The 24497-nt window shown below is 43.6% G+C and overlaps 1 protein-coding gene across 13 annotated transcripts in view; it reads left to right on the forward strand.

The window, feature by feature from the left end:
• The window catches only part of Sipa1l1 (signal induced proliferation associated 1 like 1), a 281885-nt gene that overhangs the window by 199462 nt on the left and 57926 nt on the right, over positions 1-24497 (forward strand). For all 13 annotated transcript variants that reach the window (XM_021202716.2, XM_029540740.1, XM_029540742.1 and 10 more), the window contains 5 exons: positions 2483-2657; positions 11618-11721; positions 14500-14657; positions 22893-23466; positions 24052-24326. In XM_021202716.2, coding sequence (XP_021058375.1) covers positions 2483-2657; positions 11618-11721; positions 14500-14657; positions 22893-23466; positions 24052-24326 — 1286 coding nt within the window. The remainder of the gene's footprint in view (positions 1-2482; positions 2658-11617; positions 11722-14499; positions 14658-22892; positions 23467-24051; positions 24327-24497) is intronic.

The following is a 24497-nucleotide window of genomic DNA, read 5'->3' on the forward strand; positions in this document are numbered from 1 at the left end:
CTGTAGGGTGAGGAGGTGCTGCCGTTCAAACCACTGCGTTCAGGACTGCTTTCGTAATGGGCAGAGGACATACCCTTCCCTGCTTCCTCTCAAAGACCTAAGGACTCTTAGCTGGGTTCTAGAGCTGGGATGCAACCTCTCCTTGCAGGGTTCTCCTGCTAGCGTTAGCAGCCAGCTGAGACAGGGCTGAAGTATCAGGGATTATACTTTGATATTTTCCTGGCCTTTTTTTCCTCCTAAAGTGGAGTGAGGATACTGCCATCTTACATGCTGTTCCCACCCAGTCCGTGTTAGCTTGTTTGGCTCTTTGCAAGGATGAGACTTGGGCTTCACTTTGTCCCCATGTGTGTAGGGACAGACAAGCAGAGTGAGCCCTGTGCAGTTGACCTCATGTCTGGGCATAGTGAGCTCTCTTGCTACCTAAGTAGGGTAAAGGGACGAAAAGCAGGCAAGCAACGGATTTCTTTCCGAAGATGCTTTTCTGTGAACCATGCATGTCATTTAGAATGTTGATAAAGGCAGAACATGCATAAAGGTTCATAGGTCTCAAATGGCAGGAACCTGAATGTGTCTTCAGAAGTCAGCAATTTTCAAATTATAGAAGGATAATAAAATACATGCACAACATGTTAATATCCCAGTGTGATATGGGATAGCACTCCACTGTCAAAGACATGAATATTTATGCAGGGAAAATATGAATATTCATACCAAGAAGAATAAATTAAAAGTTAGGATGACAACCCTTTATCAGTTTTTGCTTCTAAGTGTGTTTGCTTAAATTGATTTATTTTCAACTTGAGAATTGCAAATAAATGGCTTTAGATACATATGTTACATGACAGACACAGAATAAAGCAAGATTATGAGGCAGGCTTACTGGTACACCCCTTTAATCCCAGCACTTGGGAGGTAGAAGGCTCATGCAAGATCAAGACCAGCCTGGTCTATACAGGATGGTCCAGGCCAGTAAGGGCTACACAGAAAGACTCTATTTTTTTTTTTTAATTTAAAAAAAAAAAAAAAAAAGCTAAGGCAAGACTACCCACTGCACAAATTACTTTTCTTCCATTCATTCATCTGCCAGATGAGTGAGGTCAAGCTGATAGTCTGTTCTAAGGATCAGGCAATAAGTGTGTGGTCCATATTATGTGGTATTTGGCAGGTAGCAGGTATTCAGTAGATACTGGTTACTAATACTTCATCCTACCAGGCATCGTGGCTGCACCTGTAGTCACAGCTGCTCCAGAGGCAGAAGTAGAAGGCTGTTTGAGCTCTGGAATGTGGAACCAGTTTTTATGCCTCGAAAGGTTGGATTCCAGTGACGTCTAAGCAAACAGCACCAAGTGACACCATCAGCCCCCACCCCTCAGCTCCCATTTTTTTCCTAGATGAAATGCTCAGCTCAATGGTTGCTGAAACACTGAGGGAGAGGGTTAAGAGCTCAGCACTGTTTATACTAGTTCTCCAGGTCTACATTTTTAAGTTGCAGACTTCTTATTGGGAGCTCAGTATCCTTTGGGAAGTCGTTTGTCAGATGGCAATCTTCTCAGTGATGAGTGTCTTGATCACTGCTGAATCAGTTACATCTGGGAATGCTTCACTTAAGGGGAAGTGTGAACACTTGTATCAGTTACATCTAGGAATGCTTCACTTAAGGGGCAGTGTGAACACTGTTGTATCCGTTAAATCTGGGAATGCTTCACTTAAGGGGTAGTAGGAACACTGTTGTATCTCATTTACATATGGGAATGCTAATTTTAAGGGCAGTGTGAACGCTGTTGTATCTCATTTACATCTGGAATACTAACTTTATGGGGCAGTGTGAACACTGTTATATCTCATTTACATCTGGGAATGCTAACTTTAAGGGCAGTGTAAAAGGTATATTTGCCCCCAAGCTGTTCTGCCATTAATACATTTAGAAGTTTCTCTAGCTGTGTGCTGGTGACACTGCTCTCCACCCAAGCTCTGTGCTAGAGTCACAGTTCAGCACACTGTTGAAATGGTAGTGGTGCAAATCTGCTCAAATTCTTCAATACCAGGATTATTAATGGGCTTTTTAGTTCAAAACAATTTATTTTAAATTATGTTTTGATAAATAGATGTCTGTTTTTATTTAAAGGCCTTAGATTAGTAAAGGGGAGATCATTGAGAATTGAGTGGCAGTTTTGTTCAGGCTGTTCCGCAGCCTCTCCTACTTTGTAAATCAGGAAAAGAAATTTCTCGAAACCCCACCATCTGCTCAGTGCTGTAGGATGTGACATGCAGCAATTCCAGCTTATTCCTCTGTCCTTTCTTTTAGCTGGGGGGATTAGAGGTTCCATGGTAGTTTTTGGGTCTGAGGCAGAAGAATTAAAAGGATTCCCTGAGAAGGAGCTAGCTACCTATTGGCTGGGAGTGTGTCCTGCAGGACTTGTTAGCACTGGGAGGCAGCGCATACCTATCACTATTTACCTCACAGTATCTCCTGCCTCCACAGCTCAACTATCAGCAGAAAGTAGGCATCATGTACTGCAAAGCAGGCCAGAGCACTGAGGAGGAAATGTACAACAACGAGTCTGCGGGCCCAGCCTTTGAGGAGTTCCTTCAGCTGCTGGGGGAACGAGTCCGGCTAAAAGGATTCGAGAAGTATCGTGCACAGCTTGACACCAAAAGTAAGACATACTTACCCCTTCCTGCTATGCTTGATTTCTCCTACATGCTGATGTGCATTTGCTAAACCATCCATCCAACAGCACTGCCCCTTGCTGCAGAAAATCAGGCTGGGAGGTTGTAGCACTAGAAACATTAAAGACCACAGCCCAAATGGCATTGCTGTCATCAGACCTGTGGATGTCAGGGCTTGGGCACAAATGGTGCTCAGTGTACCAAGTGGAACTGCAGAGATTCCACCACACATGGATGAATATCAGGAGGATTGAAAAGGCCAGAAACTTAGTCTGATTGTAAGACCTATACATTTTACTTTATTGGTTTATTACATAATCCTTGTATCTTCTGCATAACCAACCTTTACATAACTTTCTTATTTACTTTTACATTCTTTTTTATATTCTTGTTTATATGTGTGTTTGGGTGTTTGTATGTGGTGTATATGTGCAAGTGACTGTATGTGTGTTCACTACTTCTGCCTACAGTTCCATTAAGGTGGTGATACATGTGTGTATACATGTATGTGTGCACGTAGATGCCACAGATGAGCCATGGATGTTGTTCCTCAGGAGTCATCCTTCCTGTGTTTTGAGACTGGAAGTTCACCACAGAAACCAGGCTGGTGGGCAGTGAGCCCCAGGGATTGTCCTGTCTCCACCAGCTCAATACTCACTTGCCAAGCTTGCACCATCACACTCGCTATATTTATATGAGTTCTGAGGATTCGAACTCGGGACTTTATCCATGAGTCATCTCTCTAGCCTGTCTATCTTAAAACTCGTTTAGATATTATGGCATCTTTTCCATGTTGTGTGTCATTGTACTTTGTATTTCCCTGCTACCTGTCTCTTCCTCCCACCCTTGCTGGTCCTCTCCCTCCCCAAGTGCTGTCCTTCTGCTCCTCTGTTACCAGAATCTACAAAAACAGGCCCGTTGGTTTGCATCAGTATGTTGATTGAAGGCCTAGCGATGAGTCAGTCTGTTTAACCACAGTGCAGAATCCTACTGGTTTCTACATCATCCTCCAGAGCCCTTCGGAGGGCAGTGCAGCTCTCAGGTGTTGGTGTGGGAGACAGTTTGTCGACTTCTGGTGCTCCTCTGTGTGGAGAGGATTTCAATTTTATCTAAAAAAACTATCTTTAGACAGCTATGACCTGTTTTTCTTTGAGAGGGTCTTTGGATTAGCACATATGTGTTGCAGGCTATAGTAATCTCTCTGGTTTTCTGTACAGGAAATTAAATAAGGCATTGACTCATGAAAACAGAAAAGCATTCATAAACTCCACTGCAGGGAGGAATTTCCTGTTGCCATAGTTTTGCTGTTGGCAGCTTAGAGACACAGTGCAAGAGCAACTATGAAAAGCCGTAAATAGCCTAGCTGCTTAAATAGTATGTTAATGCCTGGCCCTGCTTGCAGCTCTGTAAGATCTTAAATTGTTAGGTGCCCTTCAGCTCTTTGTGTCCCAATGTTCTGATGTGCACCTCACAGAGTCTGTGCCTGTCACAAGTTGTAGGACTCTGCAGATCATCACAGAGAACCCACTGAAGTAAGTGCCTCGCTTCTGTAACGGAGTGGTCAGCAGCAGCCCAGGAGACTGTGTGCTGTCTGTCGAGCTAACCTGTTGATGATGTAGGGTGATGTCATAAAGGCATTCCTGAGGTGACAGAAATGCAGTATGGTGGCTATTAACGCAGTCAAGTTACTAAGATTTGGCCCCAAGTCATATCAACTCGACAGCTAGAAGAAGACAGGCCTAGCTGCCCCTGACTGCACAGTCTAGAATTATGTAATATATTCTACAAAAGTGTCCTTTTCACCGAGCGGGTCCAGATAGAGTTACTGCTCTGCTTTTACAGAATATGCCTTCATCCGTTTTTTCTTGGTGTAACAAAATACCCAAGGCTAGCTAGTTTGGGAAGAAAATGGGTTGGCTCAGTTCTGGAGGTCTGAAACCATGGTGCTGGTGTGTGCTGGCGTGTGTTGTGCTCCTGTGGGAGCTGCACAGGTGGAGGGGATCACATGTAGGATGAGAAGCCAGGGAGATGGGCAGGGCTGAACTCGGGAGGTAGAGGCAGGAGGATCAGAAAGTCAATGTTGTCCTTGGCTACACAGTAAGTTTAAGGCCAAACTGGTTTTGTGAGATCCTGTCCCAAAGGCTTGTTCCTCAGTAGAGCTTATGCAGATCTATGAACTTACAAGTTTTAACAATTAAAATACTTTGTGTGGTTTTTTTTGTGTGTGCTTAGCCCTTCTGGTCTCCTGTTGCACATGGGTTGTATGTTGTCACTAGTGTTCCAAAAGCTAATGAGGCTCTGGTTTTGTTTGTCCAGCTTTTCCACACCTCTATGCTTCTGTTTTGATAATTTCTATCAGCACATCTTCAGCTTCCTTTCTCTTTCCCTCCCATTCTGTAGAACTTCTTAATTCACACTAATCTGATCCAGTGACACTTCCAATAAAATATGGTATTATCGACCAGAAGTTGTATTTGGTAATTTTTTAAGTCTTCCATTCTCTGAGCTTCATTGGGTTCCTCTTGTCCTTTAAATTCTTTAGGAGTTCTGTGTGTGTCTTCCTGGATTGAGTTCTGCCTCACTGCTCCCGCAGGCTGCTTACTTAAGAGGTGCTGGATTTTCTGAATGCCATCACTGTGTAGATGTCAGTGAACACCCCAAAAGAACCACTTGGTTTCCCTGAGGCTTGATTAACCTTGCCTACAGCTACATACAGTAATAGCCTGTAGTGTTCCTGAGGTGGTATGGCCTGACTAGCATCCTGTTGAATTAGATGTCTCCAGTGTGCCTGTGTGGGATGGATTCACATGTCTTCCAACACCGAACACTTTGGTGGCTCCTGCTCTAATTATTTTCTTTGTTTGTCTTTTAGGAAGGAACCCTGTGCATATGTAGATTATTTTTGTCCAGTACTTAAAGGTACCTTGTTCAGATATTGAGCTTTTCTGGCTCTGAGCTTTGCCTCTCTTGGATACTAAGCTCAGTACCTATAGTCTGCAAGTATTAGTTGCTTTAGACTTCCTGAACTCCGTTGTATACTGGCTTCTCTCTTCAGACTGGGCTTAGCCTATCCCGGGCCACTGTCCTAAAATTCCACCTGAGTAGTGAACTGGGACATTATAGGGCTCGCCTTACTTCCTTGTGGCCACCTCACTTACCCCATCCCAGCATGGACCACAGACTGTCGAATGCTCTCCATTGTTGTATGTTTGAAGTCAGTTGGTTCAGATATCTTACCAAATTTTCTAATTTATAGTGAGAACTATGGCTGGAACAGAAGTTCTAGATTCACTTTTATATTCATTCACTCATTAATTCAGTCAGTCAGTCCGTCAGTCAGTCAATCTGTGCATGCATGCCATCTTAGTTGAACCCCACAAATTGCTAGCTAAATTGTCTTTATATACATTCACATGCCTATGGCTAGATAGCTAATAAGCATTATGGACCTGTGACAGATCTGGTGATATGGCTGGTTAATGCAGTGTTCAGAGAGGGCATGAGCATGAATCCATGACTTGACTTCCAGTCTCTGCACTTGACCTTTTCACACCCAAATTGTCTGGTGAGACACTTCTGCTCATCATCATAACTGTTTTGAGGTTTTTATTCTTCTGTGAAGCAGGAGAGTCAGGAAAACTAAGCCTGGTGAAACAGTGGAGCCATTTCTTCTCTTTCCTACCCATCTGCACAAAGTCCATTCTCTCATCTCAGCAGTAAAGACTCAGAGCAAACAAATAAGTGTCAGATAAATATGTTGTTGGCTGGAACAGATCTCTGAAGAAATGTTCAGCAGTGAAATTTTGGGCTTCCTGTTTGTTCCCAGATTTGGTTGGCAAACACTAGAATAAAGAGAAAAATAAACTTCTCTCTATGACATTGATTTGAATTCTGGAGACCACCCTCATTTTTAAGTTGTATCTACGGATGATTATTTGAGGAGTTATTGCCTGAATGAAGCTTGGTTGTCAAGTCAGCACACAGGGGGCTTTGAGGCCCTTTGTGAAGCGTTCCTCAGCGCCCTGCCCTCACTAATTCACTGCAGTGTTATGTGCTACCCCAGGATTTCAGCTGTAGCCCAAGGGCAGCTGGAGTCTGTGTTTTAGCCTAGACTCTCTTGAGCTTTAGAAAGAACATAGAACCTTGGGGACTGGAAAGGGCTCAGTGGTTAAGAGTACATGCTCTTCTTCCTGAAGATCCAGGTCCGGTTCCCAGGACCCATGAGGTTGCTCACAATCATCTGGAACTCTAATTTCAGGAGATCCAGTGCCCTCTTGGGTTTTATGGGCACAAGATACACACATGGTGTACTTACATGTATTCAGGAAAAGCAGTACTAGTAAAAATACGAAATCGTTAGGAAAAGAAAAGCAGTCCCTTGAGTAAGCCCTGATGGGAGAGAGGGGTAAGGCACACACAAGGCCACTCACGGTTCTAGACGCTGAGAGTAAAATAAACTACACATACAAAATCTTAACTGAGCAAAATGTTAAATTTAATATTAAGTGTGTGCGCGTGCATGCATGCGGTGTGTGTGTGTGTGTGTGTGTGTGGTGAGTATATATGACAGTGGACACACGTACACATGTGACAGTACCTCTGCGGTGTGTGTGTATGTATGTGTGTGTGTGTGTGTGTGCGCGCGCGTGCAGTGTGTGTGCACGTGCATGCATGCGGTGTGTGTGGTGAGTATATATGACAGTGGACACACGTACACATGTGACAGTACCTCTGCGGTATGTGTGTGGTGTGTGTGTGTGTGTGCGTGTGCGTGCGTGCGGTGTGTGTGTGGTGAGTATATATGATAGTGGACACGCGTACCATGTGACAGTACCTCTGCGGTGTGTGTGTGTGGTGAGTATATATGACAGTGGACACGCGTACCATGTGACAGTACCTGTGTGGAGGTCCTTTTTTCCTTTCGAGGAAAGATTATTTTTGTTGGTTCTGCTGTGTACGTGTACTCAAGGTGGGTCTCCTGTCTCTACCTCCCATCATGCCTGGGATTGCTGGGTTAACAGGTGTGTGCCTCTGCATCTGGCTTTTTTATGGGGGTTCTAAGGATTGAATTTGGGTTGTCAGGTATATATGTAAAGCTCTCATTTTAAGCTGCTGAGTCATCTTGCTGGACCTAAAGTTTAAATTCCAACCAAGACATTTACTGAGGATCTTGTAAGCTAGCACTTTCCCAAACTTTATTTCACCGTTGTATCAGTGAGCTCACCAAACAACAGAGAAGTGACTATTGATGGCCAAATTACACCCCAGGATCCAAAACTTGCCTCATCTCAGAAAAGCATACGGGATTCCTAGTGTGCAGCTAAACATTGACTACAGCATCCCCAGATCCTGAGGGAGGATTACATGCATGTGAAGTCTGTCTCTAGCATAGAGATCTTAAACAGCCACTTAACTACTATGCTATTTCAAATGAGGTAAGAATTATGGCCAGATACAACACATCCTAATCTTTCCCAAGCAGCCCCACCAACTGGGACAAACTTTGAAACATGAGTCCATTGGAGCCATTCTCTTTCAAACCACCATGATGGATGATGTCTGTATGTATTGGAACACTCAGGATCAAAGCCAGGGCTTCACATGCCAGTCTCTCACTCATCTGCACCTCCGGTCTCCTTAGATATTTTAAGCTAGACAGTTTCCAGACATTAAGTGCTTCTGTCCTGGCCATCTACTTTGTCTTGTCTTTCCTGTAGTACTCAAGAAAACCTCATATGAACACCTGCTTGCTTCTCCTCATTCAGATTCACACATACCATTATCTTCCTAGCTTCCAACATGAGTTAAGTCAGAAGTCAAGAATATCAGAGGTGTTGGCGTCACCTTGGACCTGCTTCTGCAGACTCGAAGCACTTTCAAGTAGAAATGCTGCTGCTGACTTGCTGTTTTGCCCACAGCTTCCTAAAGCTTTGCTGTGATCTTGTACAGCGGGCAGTCTGGTCTTCCCTTTGTTGTTATCTATCTTAGTATTACCTTAGTATCTTAGTATCTTGAGATTTTCAGACAAGATCTTTCTATGTAGCCAAACTCAGATCCTCCTTTCTCATCTTGCCAAATTCTGGGATTATAGATGTGTGTCCCGCCATGCCTGCTGAAGGATTTTCTTCTTAGGACATAATTGTTGAGTATGGAGGCATTCATAACTGTGTGCAGCTCACTGATTCTGTGAGTTGGCAATGGTCATATGACTGTCAAGACTAATGGGGTTTACTAGTCATGTGTGGTTACATATCCTTAGTCCTAGTTCCTAGCACCTGTGAGGCAGAGGCAGGCAGATCTCCAAGTCTGAGGCCAGCCTAGTGTGCAGAGTGAGTTCCAAGACATCCAGGGCTACACAGAGAAACCCTGTCTCTATAAATCATAAGAAAAAAAAAGGATTGAGCCAATTGGCTCACTATGTATTCTCTTCAATGAGATTTAAACAATATCAGCTTTGTTTCCTTTTCCAGATTGCCATCCTCTTAAGGCTTTGATGGTTTCAGGGTCACTAGAAGAGAAGCAAGAACACCAAATACTGCAGTCCTAGAAGATTTGAAAGCATTCTTTTCTCTCTGGAACCATTCACACTTGTATCCTGTACATAGTAACCTCAGGATTGGGAAACTGCTTTTTTTCTTGTTAAGGAAGTTCTCACTGTTTGGGCCTTAGTCTCATCTCTAACCTTATGAAACCATTTTCAGACTGTTCAAAATATGAGCAAACTGTGGGATTTCTAAACATCCCAAGAAAAAGGCAGGTCAGGCGGCTTCCAGCACATGAAGTTAGGTGTGCAGAGAATGAAAGGGCTAAAAATGCCAAAGCAGATTGCTGTCCAGAGAACTTGTCTTTCTGGTAGTTGTGTTCGGAAGTCAAACGCAGTTAAGAAATGCTGGTGGCTGTATTTCTTCCTAGCTCATCAGTTTTGCTTAAAATCAGCTTGAAACCCATCAGAGCTGCCACATTCACCTCAAAGTCTTGCAAGATATTTATAGGAGGTTGATCTGCAGATATTTATAGCAGATTCCTAACTATAGATAAGTTCTTCATACTTAAAACAAGCCTTAAGCAGTTGAGAAAGACACTCTGTTATAGTAATGGTCCTTTCTGGTGGTGGTCATTAATATTTATGAGGTTTTTTTTTTTTTCTTGAGTACTTACTTGTTGCTATGTATTTTGCAATTATGAAAAGTCATTTTTGCTTTGTTCTATATTTAGCTTATTTCTTTGCATTTTTCATGAACTTCCAAGTGAAGATCCTCCAGTAAACTCCAGCCTGAAGCTCAGGGATCAGGATCATGTTTCTAAATCTGAAAGTTTGATCATGTGCTTGGAGCAGTTCCTGAAGCAGTGGGAGCTCCCTGATGCTATTGAAACTAGGCTCCCTTTGAGGCCTCCCACTGCAGCAGTGCTGGGTGTGGCCTGCAGAGTTTGCCTTTTCAAGAGGCTTCCCCACTAATGCTTGCGTGCTGACTTTGAACACTCCTGCCTGCCTCTTATGCATGCCAGTGACTTTGTCTTACTATGTCATTCACTAAACCACAGTAGTTACCATTAACTGACATGTAGTCAAGTATGGTCCTCAAAATAGTATGGTTGGTGGTTTAGTCTACTCCAAATGAATTCCCCTAAGTTCTCTGGGTAATCTGGAAAGCCAGACCTCTGAGTCCCAGCAGTCCCTTTCAGTGGCTGGTTCTTTGTTGTTCCTTTTGTTTTTTCCTGACTATAGGTGCCTGTGGGCACATTGATTGGGAAATCATTTGTATTTAGATAGTAGAGGTTGTTTTTCCTTAGGGACAGCATGACTTCTCCTGCCTTTAACATTTGAGGACACTCTTTGACTTTGGTCTCCAGTGTTAATCTTTTAACACTCTTAATTGAATTGGGAATATTAAGAAATTGGTTTTCAATGTCTGTGAAGGTGAATGGTGTTGTTTTTACCAGACCTAGATTGAATTTAGCATTTCCTTCAGTTATAAACATAGACAACCAGCCACCTGTGATTTTATTGCCAATAGAAAGCAGGCAGACCTTTGTTGTCATAGCTGTTGACAGTAATATTGCTTATGCTCATGACTACGCTGCATTGCAGCAGCAAGTAGGTCATTTGCTGGGATCATTATAAATCTTATAGCATCTATTATCTATCACTTCAAATTTTTTACTTATATTTTGATTGGTTTTGTTTGTTTGTTTGTTTGTTTGTTTGTTTTTTTAAAGAAAAGATCTTGTCCTATATAGTCCAGTCAAGCTTGGAACTCCAAATATAGCCCAGGGTTGCCATGAACTTGAGATGTTCCCGTCTCAGCCTCTTGAGCACAGGATTATTGTGGTGGACCACCATGCCTGGCAATAGCATATTTTAAATTGTTTGATAGTTAGGTTTCTATTTTTATTTTTGCATGCATATTTTTATATGTGTATATACACACACACACACACACACACACACACACACACACGTGGGGTGCATGCATGTGTGGATGAATGCAGACGTAACCTGCACATGAATGTGTGTGAGTGTGGAGACCAATGGTAGCCGTTAGACATCTTCCTTGATCACTCTGAGCTTGCTGTGGTGATGCCCTTTCTCTGTCTCCTCACTGTACTTGAATCACAGCAGCCACCACTGGAGAGCCTCTCACTGTGAACAGGCATTCACCCAATGAGCCAAGTCCCACTCCCCACCCCAGTTTGTTTGTTTGAGAATAATTTACTTTATTCGTTTACAGATTTTCTAGGAAACGTCCACTCTGAGAAAGTGCCCATCTATAGACTTCTTAGGAGTGCAAGAGAGAATCGGGTATTTAAAAACGAGTCAAAACACCTATGAGAGCCTTACATCGACCGGCTCTTTACTTTCTCAGTCATTTGAAGGCGTTCTCTTAGCGAGCTCCTTTCCAGGCCTCTCAGTCATCTCACCTGTTGTATTATTTTTCCTGAACTGTAGCTGACTCCACTGGAACCCACTCTCTGTACACAACTTACAAGGACTATGAGATAATGTTCCATGTCTCCACCATGCTGCCCTACACACCTAACAACAAGCAACAGGTAAGAGCTGCTGTCGTCTGCACCACTTACTGCACTTCCCCCAGAAGCCTAAGTGGTGAGTGTGCGAGATCTGCACCTGGAATGTCTTATGGTGCCTGTCACAGCAGCAGGGCGCTTTGCTCTTTGTGAAAGCAGGGAATAGCAAGTGAGCTGAAAACAAACGAAGAGACTCAAATTCTAGGTTAACAGGCAGCTGGACAGCTTTGTGAATTAATCATTTGCTTTTCACACCGCGGATCAAGGCTTTCGTGAGATCTGACGAGAACAAGTTGAGGTCACCGTGACTGGATGACTCTGTAGAGGGCCTCCACAAGTGGGCAAAGGTTGTTCGCAGGAAGCCAGTGCTTAAAACAGGGAGCACTGATGCTTCATCTAGAGGCCAAGGGAAATGTGTCGGGGAGAGGGTCAGTAGGATCCAGAGCTGTGCTCTTCCTTCATCAGGAAATGGCAAGGAGTAGAACTGATAATGTCAAATGTAACTACGCTGAGTCCTGCAGAGATCGGGCACACTCCTAGTCATCAAACGCAAGAGGAGTGAAGGAACCAGGATGTGCAGACTGTCATGGAGGAGGGTGGAAGCTGACAGTTCCGTTTGGACGATATCAGCAGTCACGATTTGGGAAACTAGTTCAAAATACGGGTCAGCGTGAACCTGAGAAGCAGCAGAAGCACACATTCTCTCCTAACATACCCATTGCAAACTTGCCCAGTCTCATGTCTGACTTCCTACCAAGTGTGCATGTTTCATTGTCTCTTGTACTAACAGGGCCAGCCGCAGAGTGAATCAGGGCTCCTCAGTCCATCACTCAGCTAACCTCACACCTTGCTGCTTTGGGTTCACTCTCAAGCCTAAGTAAAAAAGCTTTGTTTTTCCAGGTTAGTTACCAAAGTGATCAAAAATAGGAAAGATGACAGTGAGTAGCCATAAATCTGCAGTAAGCCCATCTCAAGATGAGCGCTCTGGCCTAGACTCTGTGCACAGTTTATAGACTTCTAAGTGGAAAACACCATTCTGAGAGAGAGAAAGTAAACATTAATGAATAATCATTGAGGAGAAAAAGGATCTATTGCTTTGCAGAAAACATGAGATTTGTCACTCAGGGTACTATATTTTCTACCAGGATGTAGCTGCTGAAGTGCTGGGCAGAGTAAGTGACCATTTCAGTGCACACCTGTATACATAGTTTAATTTGGGGAATCAATGAAAGCAAAAACATTACAGTCCTAAATTAAAATGTTAATCTTTCCTGCTACATACTAAGAATTTTTATTCTCTAGCTAATTTTTCTTCTGTGTAGATAACTTTATACATAGAAATATATTTAAAGAGAATACCTTTTAAAATATTTTACATGTATTTAAAATAAATACAGCTGTTTACATTTAGCATAAGACAAATGGATGTGAGTCCTTGTAAAAACATGAATTCCTCATATCAAAACATACTGAAGAATGATCTTGAAGAAAAAAAAAGATACTGACTTATGTGTAGAGTAAAGAGGTGATGTTTGCTTTTCTCCGTGATTTCACTGTAATTTGAATGTTTTGCTACATTCTAGATAGCAATCAGTTCATACCAGGCTTCACCTCCATCCCATCTGATACTTAGAAATAAAGTAAACATCCTCACTGGGTGATAACTTGAAGTGCTTTCAGATTCCTGAGGTTGAAAGTTTGTTTCCTGGGGCTGCAGATTCAGCTTGACACCTGGTGCACTTCCAGAGGACTCAGGTTTAGTTCCCAACATCCACTTGGTGCCTTACAATGATCTATAACTTCAGTTTCAGGGGATCTAACACCCTCTGCTGGCTTCTACAGGTATCAAGCATGCATGCAATGCACAGATATACATGCATGCAGAACATTCTACCATAAAAAAAATCAGTAGGATTTTTTTAAAGTATGTTTCCCAGACATTTTCTCTAAACTTCCAACTCTAATCTAAAAGGCTGCTGTCTTCCAGCTGGAGGCCAACACTAGGTTATTGGTTTTATGTAATTTCCATGCTTTAATATCCCTAGAGAATTTAAATAAAAAATGAGTCGTCTGAGTATAGGTTTGTGCACAGCATAGTTAGTTGTTGTGATTTTTAGTTGTTTTGCTTCCAAGAGCGTCCATAAAACAAAGATGAGAAAAACAGACATCACTCCAATTTTTTATAGGATAATAACACTGTCTGAGGAGCCTCCTCAGAAGGAACTGGCTGGCTTGATGTGCCTGAATTTGAAACCCTGACCTAGTGTGAGAGCAGGAATCAGAAGGGAGTATGAAACAGGGCTCTGTAACTAAGGAAAGTGTTCAAACCTTAGACCTAACTTGCCTTTAAATTATTACTTGTGGAATAGTATGGATTTCTATGTTCCCAGCTTGCAACACAAACTATCTACCAGGAAACCCCTTGTCCACATGCTCTGGAAAGGAAACTGACATAATCATGTTGTAATTTCTTCAGCCATTCCTCATCTCTAAAGCTCTTCCCCAATGGCAAGTTTCTTGCCTGAAAACAGAACACAACTGTTGCTATAGAAACAGGTTCTGGGCATGGCTGCTTTTAGTTAGCTTTGTTTGAATGGCTATATCCTTTATGCAAATTTTAGAATATCCAATTCCATATTCCTCCTTTGGAGAGGATGCTAAGACAGGCTGGAATACTGACAGGATCTGTGATCCCTGCACGGGCCGGCTTACTTTGTGGACTAGATTCCTTCAACCTATGCAGTGATGGAAGGTGTCTCTAAGTGTCAGTGCTCACGGTGGCGCTTGCTTGTTTTCTTGTAGCTCCTGAGGAAGCGGCACATTGGGAATGACATTGTGACAATAGTTTTCCAAGAGCCTGGAGCACAACCATTCAGCCCGAAAAACATCCGATCTCACTTTCAGCATGTTTTTGTCATTGTCCGGGCTCACAACCCCTGCACCGAGAGTGTCTGTTACAGGTAGGCATCGAGCTGCAGTGGCTGAGTGGGTGGTGAGTGATGGCTCTGCAGCCTTCCCCCCAGCTCTGTGTTCTGGAGTATGTGGGAAGTCTGTTACTGTCATCTTTATCTCTGCATTGTGTGCACAGTTGGCTAAATTCACATGATGATGTAACTGGCGGTACTGGCCTTCCCTGGGCTTGTGGTTAGACACCTGTCCTTCCATTTGCACCTCCTCCTTAGGTGCTGTCCCTCATCCACACCATCTGGTCACCAACTAACTAGTTACTCATGCTGCTAATTATATATTCCCTTTGGCAAGGCAAGAACAGAGATGAATGTTCACAATAAATAGAAGTTCATTTTTTTATTGTTGCTATTAAAAAGCCCTTTACTCCAACGTTTCTAAGCATACTCTTAAAGGCTTTTTCTGTGTTTTATTAGACATTTGTTGTAATTGTTTCAAATACCTTGAGCATTTCTCCTGTGCTGTCTACTGGACTTGTCAAAGGATTACATAATATCATGTAGGTAGACAGTGAAACCCTTTTGAACACTGGGAAGTATGGCTAGTGGACTGCCATACAATGTATTTTTTAAATTATTAATTTATGCATATGAGTACACTGTAGCTTTCTTCAGACACATCAGAAGAGGGCAGTGGATCCCATTACAGATGGTTATAAGCCACCATGTGGTTGCTAGGAGTTGAACACTGGACCTCTATAAGAGCAGTCAATGCTCTTAACCACTGAGCCATCTCTCCACCCTCCTCCCATACAATGTATTTTAAAGTAACCCCTTTCTTTTCAAGCCTTGTCTAAATCAGCACTGCCCAATGAGAACAGTGCAAGCCGTGTACTAATTTTGTTTTTTAATTGTTTTTCTGAATTTTGAAATTATAATTTAATTACATTTTCCCCTTCCACTTCCTACATCCAAACCCTACTATACACCCAGCCTCACTCTCCTTCAAATTCATGACCTCTGTATTTCACTAATTAGCCAGATTTAAAACAAAACAAAAACAAATAAGTACATAATTAGGAAAAAGAAATTTTGACACTATTTTGATCCCGTGTTTTATGTTATTTACTAAATATATCTAAGTTATTTCTATATAATAAGCTATATAATTTAAAATGCTGATTGATATCAGTTGTGACTCTACCCTTGTGGTGGTGATGGTGGTTTTTTCCAAGACTGGGTCTGACTGTGTAACTCTGGGACTCACTCTGGAGACCAAGCTGCTCTTAATCTCCCAGAGATTCCACCTGTCTCTGCCTCCTGTGCACTGGAATTAGTGGGACGAAGAGCATGCGGCAGTGTACCCAGTGGCCGGGACCTTTCTCTGGACTGGGTTGGGTGCCTTTTGCTAGAGCGTGTCTTGACTCTAGCAAAGAGCACCCTAGGGTTTCCTTATTTTTCCCTGAGTGAACTTGATCTCCGTTATGATTTTGTGACATAAATGAAAATGGAGTTGCATAGCAGATCGCCCCAGGATATTTTGTGAAAGCTTTGTCTGCATCTTGTGTCAGTCTTTAAGTTTTATATTAACTAAATTTTAATCTAATTTGATGTTCCTCTGCACACTACATACATTTCACATGCTCAGTAGCTACTCTTGCCTGTTAGCCACCAGCCTGCATCACTGCCTGGGCAGGGTCATGGCCATGTGCAGTTTTCTTTTGTTTACAGTGCATACACAGATACATAAGGTTATGAAATTTTTTTCTGTCACTCTCTGAAATTCTTGCGTAAGGAGCCCATCTTTTCTTGTTTAATTTACTTTTATATGTTGTATATGAGTGTTTTGATTATATTTATGTCTTTGCACCAAGTGCGTGGCTGTTGCCAGCAGAGGCCAGATCCTGAAACTGGAGTTGTTGTAATGATTTGGAGGATGGGTCAGTAGAAGGATAAGTTATAAGGATATTTAATCAAGAAAATAGGATTCACCATAGTGCATGCTGTAAACACAGATGCATGGAATTCAGCAGGAAACAGAGCAAGTTCAGGAGTGCTGGGTGGGTGTGTAGTGTGGAGACAGGGACAGTAGGACAGGGCTCTGCGGGAAGAGTGACCCTGGGAGTACTTTACTCAGTGTCTCCAGTGAAGGTAATTATACAAGCAGGTATGAAGACTACACAGTCTGCTTATATCTGTTTCTTTTGTCCTGAGCCTACCATGTATGTACCTGAGAGAACAAAGAAAATTCCTCCTGTGGAATCTAGGTAATATGTGCTAAAATTTACCCTGTGGTTGGTCAGAATGCTATCTAGCTTCTGTTGTTATTTGTTATAATTAAAATGTTCTTAATTACCTGGTCCCAGCTGATAGATCAGATTAGAAATGACAAATCAGAACAGGAGCCGCATTGCAGTAAAAGTGCACTGAAAACCACCAGTTTGTAGTTATTGTTAGAGGAGATGGAAAAGCCAGTAACACCAAAGATAGAGATTCAGTAAGTATAGCAGCCTGGGTTGTCTATGTGAGGGCACCCATGGGTGTCACCATTTCCAGGTGGGAGTCAGTGGATCTAGCATTGGCTGTCAGAGGTCACAAACACCAAGAAAAGAAACAAATGTGTGCCTCGTGATGGCTGAGTGCCACCCTACCCTTGTCCCTTTCCCAAGTTAAATGTGACTGTGATCAAGCCTTTTAGTCAAGGCACTGTAATGTAGATGATCAGGGGCCAGGTATATACTCCACAGAAGGCACTCCGAGAGCAACCAGCAGGCCAGGGTCTTCAGAAGATGCATCGCAAGAGAGAAAGTCATAAGGGAAGTGGACAGGACCGTATAGAATGAGAAGTTAGTAAGGAGGGTTGATTTTAGGATAGCACGCATGAGACCTCAGCTTCAGTCTCTAATACAGTTCTTCTTTAGCAGTTAATTAATTTCAATGTGTGGATCATATGAAAACCATAATGTGTCCATACATATGAGCATACATGCACAAAATAAAAAGCCTTTAGACATAGGAAGCAATGGAATTTGGACCTTAAATATGGTGAGATTAAGGAATTATTCATTTTAAAAACAATAATAAATAATTACAAAAATGACCTACGGTCTTCATAGGTCATTTGTTAATTTGTGTCTGTAGCTACATTTAAAAAGCATGTATGTTTATTCTCTCAGAAAGGTTTGCATTTTTGAGATGGGTGTGATGTAGTGCAAAGGGCACTTGGAGATAGGCCAGCTTGTGAAATTGCCGGGATCTCAAATTTTCTCTTCTATGCAGTCAATGGCTGCCTGTAGGATCTGCTAAAATCCAGCTAGTAGCCAAGGGAGTATGGTGCATGTACATCCACAGGCCTGCCTGGACTCTTCTCTGTAGAGTCCAGAAATCCACTTGCCTCTGCCTCTGCCTCCCGAGTGCTAGGATTAAAGGCGCGTGCCACCACGCCCGGCTCTCTTCTCTTAGAAAGAAGGCATCTGTGAGGCTCATCTGCAAAGAAGTCAGAGGAGGGAAGAGATGCGCCAAGCCACAGTCAGCCCAAAGTCTGGCCTCGCCATCACTCACTCTGTGCTGAAAACTCAGCAACCCAGCCTACTGCCTGGAGTCTTCAGGCCTGCTCTCTCCTCTCAGCCCCTCCTAACCCCTCTCCCCACCTGACCTCACTCTCAAGAAATGTATAATCTTCCCAGACACTTGCTGTGCTGTGTGTGGGTCTGCTTTACATGCCCTTGGGCAGACTACACACACACACACACACACACACACACACACACACACACACACACACACACACACAGCTGGAGCTCCTTGAGCATTGTGGAGATGAGCAGTGTTGGAATCCCACAGCTCCTGGACAGATGAGCTGCAAGTGAGTGTGTGTATGTCCTGGGTCCAGGTATGCAGCTTGCAAAGTTCCTCCAGCATTGTCCATTCTGACCCCAGTTTCCAGAAAGGACCACTTCTATCTCTAGGGTATGTTCAGTGGTTTCTCCCTTCTTCCTTCTTTTCTTCTCCCTTTTCTTCTTTTCTAGACAGGGTCTCTCCATGTAGCCCTGGCTAACTTGGAACTTGCTCTGTATACCAGGCTGGCCTCAAACTCAGACAATCCATCTGCCTCCGCCTCCTGAGTGCTGGGACTAATGATGTACGCTACCACTGCCCTGCTCTGGATTATCTTCTTTTATTTCTGTTGTTTCTGCAGTCCTGCGGACTGAGCCCTGAGGCCCGGCACATGATGTGCAAGCGCTCCCTTGAACATTCTGTGCAAGCGCTTCTCTCTGTAGCTTCCCTAGGCCTCTCTTCACTTTCATTCTGAGATAAGATCTCACTACATTAAACAGGCTGGCTTGTACTTACTCTGTAGCCCTGGCAGGCTTTGAACTCAGAATCCTTCTGCCTCTGCTTCATGGGGGAACAAAGTCACAACACTGAACCACCAGACCTGGCTTCATTTTTCTTTCCAACTTGAAGTTGAAATCAATTGATAATTGCTGTTGACATGCTTCCAAGATTCAAGTTACTTCTTTTAACTTTTGTTCTTTTAGGTTGTAGAGAGTTTTTTTGCTTTGTTTTGTTTTTTATATTTACTTATGTATTTGATGTTTAGGGAAAGCATGTGCCATGACATACAGGTAAAATGTCAGAGGACAGGTTCTTTCTTCCCCCGTGTGGACCCTGGGGATCAAACTCAGCATCCAGCTTGGTGGCAGGTCCCTTTACCCACTGACCAATCTCACTGCCACCACCTCCATGAGCCCCCACTCCCTTAAGGAAGAGTCATATAGTCTGGGCTGGCCTTGAACCTGCTATGTAGCCAAAAGTGACCCTGAACTTCTGATTCTTCCAGATGCTGGGATTTCGGGTGTTCCCCCCAACCCCCACCACATGTGTGGCTCTAAAATTCTAATTTTTGTTTGTTTGTTTATTTTTGGGTTTTTTGGAGACAGGGTTTCTCTGTGTAGCCCTGGCTGTCCTGGAATTCACTCTGTAGACCAGGCTGGCCTCAAACTCAGAGATCCACTTGCCTCTGCCTCCCAAGTGCTGGAATTAAAGGCATGTGCCACCACTGCCCAGCTAAATTCTAATTTCTTTTTTTCTTTTTTTTCTTTTTTTTTTTTTTGGTTTTTTTTATTTGTTGTTGTTTTGTTTTTCAAGACAGGGTTTCTCTGTGTAGTCCTGGCTGTCCTGGAACTCAGAAATCCGCCTGCCTCTGCCTCCCGAGTGCTGGGATTAAAGGCGTGCGCCACCACGTCCGGCTTAAATTCTAATTTCTTAATCTGCTCTGTTTGCATTAGTATTTCTATTCAGCTGTCCTTAGAGCATCCTTGCTTACCAAATTGCCAATTGTGTACCAAGACACGTTATTTCAGTCAAAGACTTTGATACTAGTGATTGTTAATGTGGTCCAGGCTGAGAGATTTGTGTGGATGATCCCATAATCAGGTACCAAAGGGAGAGAAGGGGAAAGTGTAGTCCTTGTTTTAGAGATGGGGGTGGAGTGGGCTTTCCCTGAGCCCTGGCACACTCCTGGAGCCATGCAGATCATCATGTGTTTCTGGAAAGTGATAGATTTGTACCCACTGTTTACCCATACATAAACACTGGGCGCACACTGGGTCTCCCTGTTTTCAAGGACTTTGGAGAATATATCTGTAGAGTAAAATGGACACACACACATTTTCCTTTGTAGAATATAAGATTGAAGGCAAGTTTGAAGTAAAGCTCATGATTTTATGGGAGTGACCTCTAAAGTCCCTTTCAGTGCTGCCCTGCCCTGACTGCTTCAGCCTCGAAGCTCAGTTTCTCCTGTGTGGTGGGTTCTAGTCCTCTATGCTGCCAAGGGAGAGGGCTAGAAAGGGTGGACCCTTGCCAAGGTACAGTGCAGCAAAGGAGCCTAAGGGAAGTGTGGCTGAGGAGAGAGATTCCCTTGGGAATCCACCTTAAACATAGCAAGAACCATTTATAGTTAACCTTAGGGATCTATATTGAGGTAGTGTAGACAAAGGTCCTTTTGAAGTGAGACAAAATATTCTAATTAGCTTAAACCAGGCCTTACCATCGAGAGTTTGCCGTCTGTGTCATCTAAGCCAGTGATCCTCTTAACCTTGTGGAACCATGAATGTTAAGGTGACTGAAACAGAGCTGGTGAGAGACGCCTTCTGGAGCTTCTTCCTCCTCCGCACTGTCTTCCCGAGGATTCTGTTTCTGATACTGCAGACTTGATTACTGTCTGTATCACTTACCTCCCATCTGTGCTGAATCACAGATAATTACACAGTGAAGACTCAGTTCTCACCCTCACAATTCGTTCTAGAAGCTTCTAATTATTGGTAGGTTGCCAGTGTGTGTTTGTCTAAAGTTCTGTCGGCTAATAAATAGATCTCTAGATTCTTGCAGGCTCAGGGGCAAGTAGATGTGCTCAGGCTCACAGCTCTGCTGAGCGTGGGCCTCTCTCTAGTTACAGAGAAACCACAGCTGCTTCCTGAGGAAGAATAATGGCCCAAGTGAAATTAGCAAAGAATTGCCAACTTTAAAATGAAAGATATTAAACCTTTCTGGATCCTCACAGGATTCCTGGGGGAAGATCTACCAAATCTGGACTTCAGGATTTTCTGCTCAGCTTCAGAGAGGGGGAAAGCTAACATGATCAAATTAAAATTACACAGCTGTCAGTATTCAAGCCAGACAGCTCACACTGACAAGAAAAACTGCCTTTGTAATAATGTGTAATTAGGCCTAATGTGTGCACAGGGAGTCTGGGGCTTCCTTTGTGCAGTCAGAGCATGGCTGTTGGCTGACAACTCCCTTTGTCATGAAGTGAGGCAGGTAGTCTTCTTATAAAGATAAACTTGCGAAAAGCATATATCATGTATAGCTTTTCCATCTCACCTGAGTACAGTTTCTAAGTGTAAAGCCTTTACTTGCAGATCTATCTATCCCATTTCTATTAGATGAAGACTTTTTTTCCTAAAAGTAGCTGAATATCTTAAAGTGAAGCCCACCCCAACCCCTCTTAGGGGAAGGTGAGCCAAGGTCTCATTCTGTAGGCTGTTAAGAGACTCAGTAGGCATCTGGGAGAGCCTAAAACTCACGGTGTCCTCTTGCCTCAGCTTCTGCGTGAAGCAGGGCCGTCAGCTTACTTTGAAAGCACTCTCAAGTTGTACCTTTTGTCCTGGAGACTCACATAGAACATTTTCTAGTGCACAGTTTCGTGGCCAACTGGATTTTACATCATGTGGAAAGAGGGATTGTCACCTTAGTCCTGTCAGGCTTGGCTGATGATGTCAGGCGTGATCTTGAAGACTGGCAGATGACATACAGCCTCTTTATTTCCTCCCAACTTCTGTTGTTTTAGGAAAGTTTTGATATTTTTCTTTCTGAGATTAAGACTAGTAGATGCATACAGATGTTGATGGTTATTTTACATGGGCCTTTTTTTTTTTTTTTAGCTCTGTGTATGCAAAAGCAGTGGTGGGAGCAAGCTTTCTTAGGTCAGTCTGACGTAAAACAGACAGGAAAGGGCACTGTGCTTTTTGCAGAACCACAGACCAAAACCAGAACATTTGGACCAAAGAATAGCTTGGTTAAAAAACATGATTTCCAAGTATTGTGGCAGTTCTATAAAAGTCATAATTGGTATTGATGTTTTTATTTCAAAGGTATGCTTTCACTCTAGTCTCACCGTGCCTCACACATGGCCAGCAGGTAGGATTTGCTTTATTAGAAAGGACTCATTTCTCACAGGCTATGTGTCTCCTGACACTTCCCTGATGAACTGTGTATGTCGCCTGCAGCCATTCGGTCTCAAGTGGAGGACACATCTGTGTTCTGACAGAATCTCTGTTCTGAAAGGTTGTGTGATTATAGAAACCTGCACACTGGATATAGTCTGTAGGTATTTAAAATAGCTTTTATTCTGTTGTGTGGAACATTACAGTAAACCAGAATGACTAACCGCCATGATGTTATGGTTAGTCTCCTACCTGCTAAAGAAGTGAAGTTGAAACTTTAAGGTAAAAAGAGTCTGCCTGGAAAAAACTTAAGTAAACTAAAATTTACTAATTAAGCAGAAACTTATGTTCTTTCTTGAACAAAATGAGGGTTGTCTTATCTTAACTTGCCCCTCCCCTTTCCTTAGGACTGGGGAAACCCAGAGCCTTGCATGTCTGCGCTGGTCCATTGCTTTACTATGGAGCTACAGCCCCAGCCACATGTCCCCATGTCCCCATGGTGTAATAGAAGACAGACATACCAACACAGGTCTCATCCTTTGTTCTTTGCTTTGTCTCTCAGTGTGGCAGTCACCAGGTCCAGAGATGTGCCTTCTTTTGGACCTCCCATCCCTAAAGGGGTCACCTTCCCCAAGTCAAATGTGTTCAGGGACTTCCTTTTGGCCAAAGTGATTAATGCAGAAAATGCTGCTCATAAATCAGAGAAGTTCCGGGCCATGGCGACAAGGACCCGCCAGGAATACCTGAAAGATCTGGCAGAAAAGAATGTCACCAACACACCTATTGACCCTTCTGGCAAGTTTCCGTTTATTTCTCTGGCCTCCAAGAAGAAGGAAAAGTCTAAGCCTTACCCAGGAGCTGAGCTCAGTAGCATGGGGGCCATTGTGTGGGCGGTCCGGGCCAAAGACTACAACAAGGCCATGGAGTTCGACTGCCTCCTTGGGATCTCCAGCGAGTTCATTGTCCTCATTGAGCAGGAGACAAAGAGCGTGGCTTTCAATTGCTCCTGCAGAGATGTCATAGGGTGGACTTCCAGCGACACCAGCCTCAAGATCTTCTATGAGCGGGGAGAGTGTGTGTCTGTGGAGAGCTTCATTAGCAGTGAAGATATCAAAGAGATTGTCCGAAGGCTGCAGGTGAGACTGTCTGCTGTCACCATGCTCACTCCTGGGGTTTCGGCAGACTGAAGCCAGGGCACAGGCCTGTGGGGATGATTGGTTGCTCTGGCCGTTCCTTTGCTGATGAGTTAAGCAACACAGTTTATCTGACGTTCCTGCTTTCCATCATTAGTTGAGGAAAAGTAGCAGCCCTGGGCAGGTGGGATGACATGTTGTCTGGGGGCTTGTGCTGAGAAGTCACCTACACATATCCCAGTCACATGCCCTGGTGACTGGTGTTCCTGTCGTTACTGAGAAAGCTGTTTAATAAACCTCTCAATAGCCCACATGGATTATTTTTTAAGGGCCATTGAATGTAGAATGCAGGTTCTTTTTGCTGCCAGCTCTCTGTAGGCCTATCCCAGATTTTTCTGTCAGGAAAGCCACTGGGCCCTGTGGAGGCAGCCAGTGTGTTGTTTTCCTACCGAATGGAGACTGGGGAAGAAGACTAACCAGCCTGCCTCCAGCCAGCTACAGGATGTTCAGAATAACTAAGGCAGCATTTTCTTTAACGCCAAGTCCACTTTTAATAATTAACTGAGTATCTCTCATTCCCTTGTCTAGTTTGTTTCAAAAGGTTGTGAATCAGTGGAAATGACTCTGCGAAGAAATGGGCTGGGACAGCTTGGCTTCCATGTCAACTATGAGGGCATCGTGGCGGATGTAGAACCCTACGGCTACGCATGGCAAGCAGGTCTGAGGCAGGGCAGCCGCCTGGTGGAGATCTGCAAGGTGGCGGTGGCCACCCTGAGCCATGAACAGATGATCGATCTCTTGAGAACATCAGTCACAGTGAAAGTTGTCATTATCCCTCCTCATGATGACTGCACTCCACGGAGGTAGGTCTGAGTTTATGACTGCTGGGCCACACTGACATCTTTTAATAAGCAGGGTAGCCAGAGAGAAACTGTCCTCTTGTGAGGCCCATGGTTCCTGCGTAGAAAGTCTCCCACAGGATGCAGTCCAGACAAGAGCTGCAACACCCATCTTTAGCATCTCACACCGGTGGC

The sequence above is a fragment of the Mus pahari genome, chromosome 7 (genome assembly GCF_900095145.1).
Source record: "Mus pahari chromosome 7, PAHARI_EIJ_v1.1, whole genome shotgun sequence".
Taxonomy (NCBI): domain Eukaryota; kingdom Metazoa; phylum Chordata; class Mammalia; order Rodentia; family Muridae; genus Mus; species Mus pahari.